This window comes from Theropithecus gelada, chromosome 1, assembly GCF_003255815.1.
Source record: "Theropithecus gelada isolate Dixy chromosome 1, Tgel_1.0, whole genome shotgun sequence".
NCBI lineage: Eukaryota > Metazoa > Chordata > Mammalia > Primates > Cercopithecidae > Theropithecus > Theropithecus gelada.
This window is the reverse complement of record NC_037668.1, coordinates 56,502,247-56,514,487: the sequence shown is the minus strand read 5'-3', so window position 1 is coordinate 56,514,487 and position 12,241 is coordinate 56,502,247. Positions and strand designations below refer to the sequence as shown.

The window sequence follows — 12,241 nt, the reverse complement described above, 5'->3', positions numbered from 1 at the left end:
CCTCGGCCTCCCAAAGTGCTGGGATTACAGGCGTGAACCACCGTGCCCAGCCTCAAAATATTCTGAATTCTAAAACACATCTGTCCTCAAGGGCTTCATATATAAGAGATCCATATCTGGATCTTGGTCTGAATGGAAAAAATGAGTGTAAAATAGCTTTCCCCATCTCTAAATTAGTTAGTGCAAGAAGCAGAAAAAGCAGACCCTAAGTCTCTAGTTAGGTGTATAGTACCTGTTTTAAAGTACAATTACATCTTTCTTGATTTCCTTTTTAAACTTAGAGAATACCTATTAGTAAATATAGCATAATATTTTAGATGATTTGTGCTTGAACATATTTGCATTTGCTCATAAATACGGTGATTAACAAACAAGGGTGGGTGCGGTGGTTCATGCCTATAATCTTAGCACTTTGGGAGGCTGAGGCGGGCAGATCGCTTGAGCCCAGGAGCTCAAGAGTAACCTGGGCAATATGGTGAGAATCTGTCTCTACAAAAAATAAAAAAAATTAGCCAGGTGTGATGGTGTGTGCCTGTAGTCCCAGCTACTTAGGAGGCTGAGGTGAGAGGATCACCTGAGCCCAGGAGGTTGAGGCTGCATTGAGCTGTCACTGCACCACTACACTTCAACCTGGGCAACAAGCAAGACCCTGTCTCAAATAAATAAATAAATAAATAAAATAATTTGTTGCACATATATGTGAATTATATGCTTTGTCAATAAAAGCTGTTACTAGTAACAATTAAAACAATTGCCTATATATCAAGCATATCATAATAAATAACTACTGTTCTAGTTTGAAAAACAGTTAGATTTTTTAAAATTTCAACTTGCCCTGAAGGAGCAAAAACAGTAACTGAATAACTCTGATATTTTTCTTCAATCCTGATTCAATCACTTATTCTTTCAGAAAATAGAAAATTTTAAGAAATGGCATTTACTGGGCTTAAAGACTTACTCATCATCTTCCCATAACCCCACCTCCAGAAAATCACCATTAATACTTCTATCCACAGAAATACTCATTAGCGGTTGGGCACGTGGCTCATACCTGTAATCCCAGCAATTTGGGAGGCAGAGGTGGGCAGATCACTTGAGGCCAAGAGTTCAAGACCAGCCTGGCCAATATGATGAAATCCTGTCTCTACTAAAAGTACGAAAAATTAGCCCAGCGTGGTGGCACATGGCTGTAATCCCAGCTACTGGGGAGGCTGAGACAGGAGAATCACTTGAACGTGGGAGTTGGGGGCTACAGTGAGCCAAGATTGCGCCATTGCACTCCAGCCTGGGTGACAGAACACAACTCTGTCTCGAAAAAAGAAATCATCTTTAGAGTGAGTCTTATTGTGGGCAAAATCACCATTTACCCAACTCTAGGTGAAACAACCTGTAAGAGTTCTGATTGTTGGAAATGAAAACATACTCACCTCCACAACACATTCATAAACTGTGTCATCCAACAAAGAAACCTTGCAGTGCATGTTCCTGTGTTTTCTGATTGATTTTTGGGAAGCTTTTAATTCTCCTTCTGCTTTTGATTCAGGGCTTTCTTCTTTTACTTCTATTTTGGAGCACTCTTCAAGTCCTTCTCCTTCCTTAGTTTCAAAATCTGGATCTTCTCTGAGTTCTTCCTGAGCAGGCTACATATCCATGATATCGCCAAGTCAGTAATAAAGACATTTCACAAAACATGCTGTATATGCTTTTACCTATAATAATCTTACCAACAAAAGCATGAACTAAAACAAATATACATGACATTAATATTAAATAATTATTTTTCTATAAAAAGTAATACGATCCCCCAAATGACCTAAAGACTTTGCTAGTATTAAAACTTCTCAGGTAGAATCCCATCAAATCAATAAATGAAGATTTCAGGCAAACCAGAGGTTACCAATCCATTGCTCTCAGCATTATGTATTCTTCCTGACCAAGCCATTACATGCTATTATTAAAGTTTACAAAAACGTTGTCTCTGCCCATGCTCCTCAATTTTAGCAAGGTAGCCTTACAAACTACAATATAAGATGTGACTTGTTACATAGTCTAACTTTTAAATTAATTTTAATTCTAAGAGAAATGCTTGGAACCAATTTTATATCATTAAGCAAACATATATAGTAGGCTAAAAATTTTAACTATCAGTTAACACCTTTCTACCCAATATTAATCACGTTAAATGCAAAGAAGATTCAATGAAGGAAGAGTTTCCTGGTGCAATCTTAAATTATCCCCAAATAATACCGATAAGTAGGATAACATTTTTGGCACACATTTTTTTTTGAGATGGAGTCTCGCTCTGTTGACCAGGCTGGAGTGCAGTGGTGCGATCTCGGCTCACTGCAAGCTCCGCCTCCTGGGTTCATGCCCTTTTCCTGCCTCAGTCTCTTGAGCTGGGACTCTGTAGCTGGGACTACAGGCGCCCGCCACCACGCCTGGCTAATTTTTTTCTACTTTTAGTAGAGACAGGGTTTCACCATATTAGCCAGGATGGTTTCAATCTGCTGACCTCATGATCTGCCCACCTTGGCCTCCCAAAGTGCTGGGATTACAGGAGTGAGCAAACGTGCCCAGCCAGCATACATTTTACTTGTACTTTCAATACAACAAAACTACTGACATATTTTTATCTAAACCCAACTAATTCTTTTCTTTTAAAAGAATATGTTACGCCGGGCGCGGTGGCTCAAGCCTGTAATCCCAGCACTTTGGGAGGCCGAGACGGGCGGATCACGAGGTCAGGAGATCAAGACCATCCTGGCTAACACGGTGAAACCCCGTCTCTACTAAAAATACAAAAAACTAGCCGGGCGAGGTGGCGGGCGCTTGTAGTCCCAGCTACTCGGGAGGCTGAGGCAGGAGAATGGCGTAAACCCAGGAGGCGGAGCTTGCAGTGAGCTGAGATCTGGCCACTGCACTCCAGCCTGGGCGACAGAGCGAGACTCCGCCTCAAAAAAAAAATAAAAAAAAATAAAAAAAAATAAAAAAAAAAAATAAAAAAAAAAAAAGAATATGTTACTTCCTTGTGTAACAGCTGGAAAAAAATTAAAAGAAAAAAAGAATGCATGGTTGACAATTAGGAAAAAGGAATTATTTGACTCCTGCATTAAATACTGGAAGTAATCTAAAAGACTCCTTCCCATCTTTCATGACCTTCTCACTACAACCTCAGGAAGACCCTTTATTGGCCATCCTATCTATCTATGCCCACTCTACTGTCTTTCCTATCAGTACTCTGGTGCCTTCATAACTTATTACAATAAATAATTATTTTTATTTACTACTTTTTTTGTCTTTTCTATTGAAGTCCACAAGGGTAGAAATCATGTCTGTTTTATAATAATAATAATACCAAACATTTTTACAACAATTACAATGGGCCAGTTACTATTCTAAGAAAATTACTTATGTGAACTCACTCAATCCTCATAACTACCCTGCGAGGCAGGTACTATTATTACACTCCCACTTGACAGAGGGAAGATAATAGTACCTGGCCTGCAGGGTTGTAAAACTGAGGCCAGAGAAATTAAGTAACTTGCCTAGGAGCATACAATTAATAAGTCACATACCAGTCTGGCATGATTTGTTTTCTTTTTTTTTTTTTTTTTGAGACAAGAGTCTCACTCTGTCACCCAGGCTGGAGTGCAGTGACATAATCATGGCTCAATGCAGCCTCCACCTCTCAGACTCCAGTGATCCTCCTACCTCAACATCCCAAGTAGCTGGGACTACAGGACAGACACCAAGCCCAGCTAGTTTTTTAATTTTTTGTAAAGATGGTGCTTCTCCATGTTGCCCAGGTTGGTCTCGAACTCCAGGGCTCTAGTGATCCTTCCGCCTCAGTCTCCCAGAGTGCTGGACTTACAGGCATAAGCCACCACACTCAGCCCCAAAATCCATGATTTTAAACCTCTTCACCATACTGTAGTTTTTATTTACCAAGGTATATCTAGCCTTGGGTCTGGCACACATGGTAGGTTTTCAATAAATATTTGTTGAATTAATAAATAAACAAACATTAAAAATTTACATAAGCTTCCAAAAAATCCAAGCTCCTCTGGATGAAGATTGGTACAATCCTATATTTTTATATGTTATATACTTATATGTAATATAAATATATATTTATATATTTATAATATAAAGCAAAAACGCTTTTTAAAAAATTCTGGATAAAAAAGGACCATTTAAATAAAATCCTATTGCATATACAGAAATATGGTTAGGCAAATAAACCTTTATCCAGAAGGCTGTGATCCACAAGGTTTTGACTATAAATATTAGTTTTCAAAAGGCCTAAAATAGTTTGTTCCTTTAAATAATATCTCCTTTAAATTTTATTAACAATATCGTTTCTTTTTCTCCACATGAAAACAAATACCTATGGACAATTTATTTCAATTCTGAATTAAATATATATATATATATTTTTTGAGACGGAATCTCGCTCTGTCACCCAGGCTGGAGAGCAGTGGTGCGATCTCGGCTCGCTGCAAGCTCCGCCTCTCGGGTTCACGCCATTCTCCTGCCTCAGCCTCCTGAGTAGCTGGGACTACAGGCGCCCGCCGCCATGCCCAGCTAATTTTTTGTATTTTTAGTAGAGATAGGGTTTCACCTTGTTAGCCAAGATGGTCTCGATCTCCTGACCTCGTGATCTGCCCGCCTCAGCCTCCCAAAGTGCTGGGATTACAGGCGTGAGCCATCCCACCCGGTCGAATTAAATCTTAATGAATGAGATTTTAGTTAAATCTAAAATGAACTTTGTCCATCATCTGTGTCAAGTTGAGTACGAATCTATGACCTTTAGACAATACAGACAAGTTGTGATTCTAATGCTAACTAAAACAAGATATGGATTTTCCCCTATATAAAGCTGAAGGAAAAAAAAGCAGTTAAAAACCCCTTGAGGCCAGGCACAGTAGTCACGCCTGTAATCACAGCACTTTGGAAGGCTGAGGCAGGAGGATTGCTTGAGTTCAGGAGTTCAAGACCAGCCTAGGGAACAAAGCAAGACCATCCCTACCAAAAAATTTAAAAATTAGCTGGGCATAGTGGCATGCACCTGTAGTCCCAACTACTCAGGAGGCTGAGATGGGAGGATAGCTTGAGCCCAGGAGGTTGAGGCTGTAGTGAGCCATGATCGCACCACTGTATTCTAATCTGGGGGACAGAGAGAGACCCTGTCAAGAAAGAAAGAAAAAAAGAAAATAAATAAAGAGGGGGAGGGAGGGAGGAAGGACAAAGGAGGGAGGGAAGGAGGGAGGGAGGGAGGGAAGGAAGGAAAGAAGGAAGGAAGGAAGGAGGGAAGGAAGGAAGGAAGGAAGGAAGGAAGGAAGGAAGGAAGGAAGGAAGGAAGGAAATTTTAAAAGCTCTTGAAAGTACCAGGCTTCCTGAAAGATAATTTTTTTTTTTTTTTTTTTTCAGATGGAGTCTTGCACTGTCACCCAGGCTGGAATGCAATGGCGCGATCTCGGCTCTCAGCAATTTTCCTACCTTAGCCTTCCGAGTAGCTGGGACTACAGGCGCCTGCTACCACGCCCAGATAATTTTTTGTATTTTTTGTAGAGACAGGGTTTCAACATGCTGGCCAGGCTGTTCTCGAACTCCTGACCTCGTGATTCGCCTGCCTTGGCCTCCTAGAGTGCTAGGATTATAGGCGTGAGCCACTGCACCTGGCCGATAATGTAATTTAATTCTTTTGGTATTCCTAAAATAAAATGGTATTAAGATATGAATGGTTTCTTTGCCTTTACTGTTTGTGTTTATTTACTAACATTCATTGAGTATTTATTAAATGCCAGGCAATGTTTTAAGAGCTTTTACCCATTTTTCTCTTTTAACCCTTTCAATCCCAAATGAGGTGGATATTATTATCCCCATTGTACAGAGGAGGAAACTGACAAAGTGAAAAGTGTCACTTTTATTTGATTTGAACCCTCTAGTTGGATTCCATAGCTTGCATCTTAACTATTACACAATATAGTAAATCTTGTTTTCAACCTTGTTTCACTAATAGCAAGTGTGTAATTATAATTTTATCCTAAATTTTACTCTCGGCACTTTGAATATACAAGTAATAGTTCTATAAATACATGTAATATTCTAATAAGACTCTAATAAAACTACGGAATCCAAATCTCAGACCTATAACAGAAACATGTAGGACTTATACATTTTCCCCGCTAACACTGTCAGAGTTCTAGAAGGACTTACACTTTTAACAATGCAGATAATATTCACATGCTTCAGAAATAAGAAGACTTTGAAAATAATTCTTAATTTGTAATGGTAAGGCTGAAAATAAATGACATTGTTAGAAAATAGTCTGAGTTACAGTACTAATATTTTCCTATTTTTTTTTGGACAAATAAACAGACTCACAACTTGTGTTTAGTTTAACAACACTATGTCACAATTAAGGCCCCAGACTAATATACATTACACAGGTGATAGAAAGAGCTAGACTTCCTCATCTATATCTTACACTCTGTGGCAATATGATCTAGTTAAAGAAGATAATCAAAATAAGGTAGACATGACTTGAATCTATCACACACCTTCAGATGGTTTGAATTCATCACACAGATTTTAGGAAGATTTACGTAAAAGAACCACATCTGTTGATAACTGTCCTGTTCCTAATAATTCCACAAAAATGAACTCTAAACCATCTCACTTTTATTTTCTTTTCTCATGAAAAATCTTCAATTTGTTCCATTATTATAATAAAATGAAATATGGGCTGAACACATTCATTTGATACTTTTTTTTTTCTCTTCTATTCTTTGATTTATAAACAGTAAATGGACAGACATGGTGGTGCACACCTGTAATGCCAGCTGCTCAGGAAGCTGAGGTGGGAGGATCACTTGAGCCCAGGAGTTTGAGATTAGCCTGGGCAAAATAGCAAGACCCTTTATATAAACATATAAAGTGTAAGTATCTTTTTAAAAAGTAAATTTCCAATGACTACATTAATTTTTTTAGAGTAGAAACTATAGGCCGGGCATGGTGGCTCACGTCTGTAATCCCAGAACTTTGGGAGGCTGAGGTGGACAGATTACCTGAGGTCAGGAGTTTGTGACCAGACTGGCCAACAGAGCAAAACCCTGTCTCTACTAAGAATACAAAAATTAGCTGGGCATGGTGGCCAGAGCCTGTAATCCTAGCTATTCGGGAGGTTGAAGCAGAAGAATAGCTTGAACCCAGGAGGGGGAGGTTGCAGTGGGCCGAGAGCGCACCACGCACCACTGCACTCCAGCCTGGGTGACAGAGCAAGACTCAGTCTCAAAAAAAAAAAAACAAAAAAAGAAACAAATAGAGTAGAAACTATAAAACTTCATGATGCTACTTATCACTATCAATGCCTAAGTCAACTAGTTGGTAAGAAATAAAACCAAATACTCTTCTTTTTTTTTTTTTTTTCCTGTTGTTGAGATGGAATCTCGCCCTTGTAACCTAGGCTGGAGTGCAGTGGCGCAATCTCAGCTCACTGCAGCCTCCACCTACCGAGTTCAAACTTCTCCTGTCTCAGCCTCCTGAGTAGCTGGGATTACAGGCACCCGCCATCACACCTGGCTAATTTTTGTAATTTTAGTAGAGACAGGGTTTGGCCATGTTGGCCAGGCTGGTCTCGAACTCCTGAACTCAGGTGATCTGCCTACCTCAGCCTCCCAAAGTGGTGGAATTACAGGCGTGAGCCACCGCGCCCAGCCCAAATACTCTTAAATGAAAAATAAAGTGTATAACCTGCCTTCCTTCGCCCACCTCCCATATCCATACATCCTTACCTGTGTTTCTGCACTGCTTAATGAATGAAGATCCAAAGATGGGTCTGTTTTGAGTTCAGGTTCAGGAGCTGCAATCGGTGCCTTTAAAATGATCTCTTCATCAAGACTGGTTCCAAATTCTATCTCTTTCTGACCTCCTTCACCTTTTTCTTTATCTGACTCTACTTCTTTGCCTCCTTCTTCCTCGGACACCTGAGATTTGGGCCTTTTGAGAAACGAGGAGAACAGTCGTGAAAGGCCTCTGCTTTCTGATGTCCGCTCCTTGTTCTTAGTCAAGTCTTCATGTGTAGGAGTGTCTCCATTAGAAGCTTTCAGCTTCTGTTCAAACTGATTATCTCCTTCGGCTACTGTTTGACAAGATTCCTCCTGCTGAGGTTCTTGTTGGCCTGAGTTTATGGCTCCCTCACCCTCTTCCTTCTGTTGGTGCTGTGAATTTTCGGCCTCAGTCACTAAACTCTTCTCTGTTGTCATGATGTTGCTATTAAAAAGAAGATAGAAAAGGGGGGCTCTTATAAGCAATACTGTTGGCAAAACCCTAAACCCTAAAAAATTAATATACTTAGGTATTTAATTGCCAACAAACAGAATTCCAACCCATTAAACATGAGACTTTCCATTAAATTATAAAAATATCTTATCTACACATCCTGAATAAAATATTAATGCCTTGAGTCACTAAAGATATGCACATAGAGAGAGTAGCTTAAAATAGTACCCACCGAGGCCACCTTAGTGAAATACATCACGTACTAAATCCAATGCCTAGAATTGTATATAGTAAATACAGTTTTATCCTTCCTTAAAAAAGGATCGTGGTTTAGTGTCCTTTGAAGGTATCAATCTGAAGGTGTAGGATTTGCAGGAATTATTCCCTGCAAAATTCTCCACACCCCAAGAGACAATGAAATTTACAAGTTCCCCAAGTCTTCATTGTTCTTTTTCTTTACATTTCTTAGGATGCAGAGACTTCTCTATTAAAATTGCAAAAGTAAAATTCTGATAGTTTGCTGTAAGACTGGACAACAGCAATGACAAGTATACAGTTGAAATAATTGCAAAAAATTTCCTTAGGTTTTCGTGTTACAATTCCAAATTACAACCTCTTTCAGAGGTATCCCTTTTTTTTTTTCCTTTTTGTGGAGAATGGTGTCTCGCTATATTGCCCAGGCAGGTCTCAAACTCCTGGGCTCAAGCTATCCTCCTGCCTCTGCCTCCCTAAGAGCTGGGATTACAGGCATGAACCACCACGCCCAGCCAGAGGTATCCCATTTTAAGCTCTTTCAGTCTCTTTTTTCTCCTGATAAATACGATTTTGAAAGCTCAGCATTTTTTTTTTTTACTTATTTATTTATTTATTATTATTATTATACTTTAAGTTCTAGGGTACATGTGCATAACGTGCAGGTTTGTTACATATGTATATTTGTGCCATGTTGGTGTGCTGCACCCATCAACTCGTCAGCACCCATCAACTCGTCATTTACATCAGGTATAACTCCCAATGCAATCCCTCCCCCCTCCCCCTCCCCATGATAAAAGCTCAGCATTTTTAAGAGTAGGAAGTGAAACTAACAACAGAGAAAGAAGATACAGAAGAAAAACTTAGAAAGCAAGTGTTGATTCACTCGTAGGGGAGGAGGAAAAAGCACGCAGCTGACCTTACCTATTTCCAACATCTTGGCTTTTAGCCTCTTGATCTCAAAATCCCAGTATTATCAGTCAAGCTTCACAATAACAGCCAACAAGCATTGTCACGTCTACTTTACTAAAGAATAACCAACACACGTGGGGACTTTGAAAACACTGGGCAATGAAGTTGACTATTGATGACCTTCTGCTTTGATTCACTGCTATCACTAAAAGTACTTCCTCACCATCACTCACAAAGCATTTACATTGTCTTCTCATCTTCTCTGTACTAAATAAAGTAATTAAAAAAATGTTTTAAGGCTAGCGAAGTGAAGCAGTGGGAGTAAAGAAGAAACAAAGACATCTATAACTGGTTGTGATCAATTAGTTGTAAGCACCACTGCACTGGACCAGCCTAAATCAAGTAACTTTATCTGGATGTTAACAATCTGAATGAATGAACAAACTATATTTAGCTCATTCCCTCCTCAGGCCCTTCACACTTGCTGCTCTCTCTACTTACGATGCTCTTCTCCTGGCTATTTGAAGGCTGGTCTCTTTCATATCACTACCGTCTTAGGCCTTAGGTGGCCTCCCCACATAACCTGGCTAAAAGTATTCGCCTTCATGCCTCCAGATACCCTCACAGGACTACTGCTCTTATTATCTGCAATTATTTTGTTAACATATTTGTTTACCAGTTTATTGTCTTTCTTCCCTCTCTCTAGCTAAAACGTCTTCCTTCCCTCTCTCCAGCTAAAAGTTCTGTAAGGACATGAATCTTGACTTTTTTTTTTTTTAATCATTGTATATCCAATGCCTAGAATAGTACTTGACATATAATAGGTATTAATAAAAGTTTTAGGCCAAGCGCAGTGGCTCACACCTGTAATCCCAGCACTTTGGGAGGCCAAGGTGGACGGATCACCTGAGGTCGGGAGTTTGAGACCAGCCTGGTCAGTATGGTGAAGACCCGTCTCTACTAAAAATACAAAAATTAGCCGGGCATCGTGGCAGGCGCCTGTAATCCCAGCTACTCAGGAAGCTAAGGCAGGAGAATCACTTGAACCCGGGAGGCGGAGGTTGTGGTGCACCAAGATCGTGCCATTGTACTCCAGCCTGGGCAACAGAGCAAGACTCCATCTCAAAAAAAAAAAAAAAAAAGTTTGTTGGGGCTGGGCATGGTGGCTCACGCCTGTATCCCAGCAATTTGGGAGGTTGAGGTAGGAGGATCACTTGAGCTCAGGAGTTCAAGACCAGCTTGGGCAACATAGCAAGACATCGTATTTATAAAAAATTTAAAAATTAGCCAGGCATGGGTGGCGTGTGCCTGTAGTACCAGCTACTTGGGAAGCTGACGCAGGAGAATCACTTGAATCCAGGAGGCTGATGCTACATTGAGCCATGATCATGCCACTGCATGCCAGCCTAGGTGACAGACCGAGACCTTGTCCCAAAAAAAGAAACAAACAAACAAAAACAAAAGCAAAACAAAACAAAAACAAAACCTAAGTTTTTTTAAAAATTAATTGATTTCACTGAATATATCTGATAAATACAAACTACAAAGGCATTCTCTAAATTTATTCAAGTAAATTTACTTCAAATGCATGATACTAATTGTTTCATTCAGCAAATTCTTATCAGGCACCTAGCACAGGACTGATGCTAGGTGCTAGACACACAAGTCAAGGTCTATGTCATCATGGAGTTTACATTCTTGTTTCAACTTTAACCAGTATAATGAAAGAAAATTTCAAAAAAAATTTTGTTTAAAACCACTATTGATACAGACAGGGGGCAGAGAAATTCTAGGCAGAAAAGGACGGGTCTCTGACGAAACCCCACCCTCAAGTGGAAAAGCATGAAACTGCAGCCCAAAGTGAGAACTTATATCCCTGTTTTCCTGCTGGAATGTTGCCTTTTCCTAAACCACCCATGGCCCCACCTCACCCCATCCTATAAAAACTCAGCTGGGAGGGAGAAGCGGCTGGATGTTGGAGAGAAGCAGCTTGACTTCAGAGGCATAGCTTGATGGCATAACTTCGGAGAAGAATTCGGCTGGAGATGGCTGTACTTCAGAGCAAGAGAATCTACCCACCCCTGGTCCCTTTTCAGCTCCCCTTCCTGCTGAGAGCCACTTTCATTGGCAATAAAATCCCCCATATTTACCATTCTTCAGTTCATTCCTGTGACCTCATTTTTCCTGGATGCTGGACAAGAGCACAGGAGCTATGTGTACAGATACAAAAGGCTGTCACACTGGACCTCTGCCTCACTCAGAAAGGTAAAGGGCCCATCAAGCTGCTAACACTTAAGTTGTTCACGGATGGCAGAGCTAAAAGAGCACTGTAACACGTCCGCTGGGACTTCGAGGGATGCAGATACTGCCCCCTGGATACTGCTGTGGGACCCGCATGGCCTTGAGTCCTGCAAGCACCAATGCAGCCAGCTGGTTCCAGCGCTTGTGCACTCCAGTTCCTGCCTTGTTCACTCACACGCTCCTTCCCACGAGGAGTTGAGAGTGGCAGGCTGAGTAAACAAGGTACGCCTGTCACAATTTCCATGAAGAAGTCAGGGAAATATCCTGCTTCACTATGAGGGGTCTGATTCAATAGGTCTGGAATGGGGCCTGAGATTCTACAATTCTAGTAAGATATTGCCGATGCTGCTGGCCCACTGAGCACATTTTGAGTAGGAAGCACAGAAAACCACTATTACAATCACTTTGAGAACGTACCTCAAAATGCCTAAGAAACAAAGACTGTAAAACGCTGCTTTTAGCAAGTGGAATATGAACAGTGGGAAATACTTGA

At 40.5% G+C, this 12,241-nt stretch overlaps 1 protein-coding gene across 6 annotated transcripts in view; it reads right to left on the bottom strand.

Annotated features, from left to right (window-relative positions):
- The window catches only part of EPB41 (erythrocyte membrane protein band 4.1), a 230,952-nt gene that overhangs the window by 127,832 nt on the left and 90,879 nt on the right, over nt 1-12,241 (bottom strand). For 4 of the 6 annotated variants that reach the window (XM_025364833.1, XM_025364862.1, XM_025364715.1 and 1 more), the window contains exons 2-3: nt 7,797-8,274; nt 1,428-1,640 (exon numbers count right to left, since the gene is read on the bottom strand). In XM_025364833.1, coding sequence (XP_025220618.1) covers nt 1,428-1,640; nt 7,797-8,267 — 684 coding nt within the window. In that variant the 5' untranslated portion in view covers nt 8,268-8,274. Of the gene's footprint in view, nt 1-1,427; nt 1,641-6,219; nt 6,301-7,796; nt 8,275-12,241 lie in introns of all 6 variants that reach the window. The other 2 variants (XM_025364785.1, XM_025364997.1) reach the window with 2 other exon arrangements.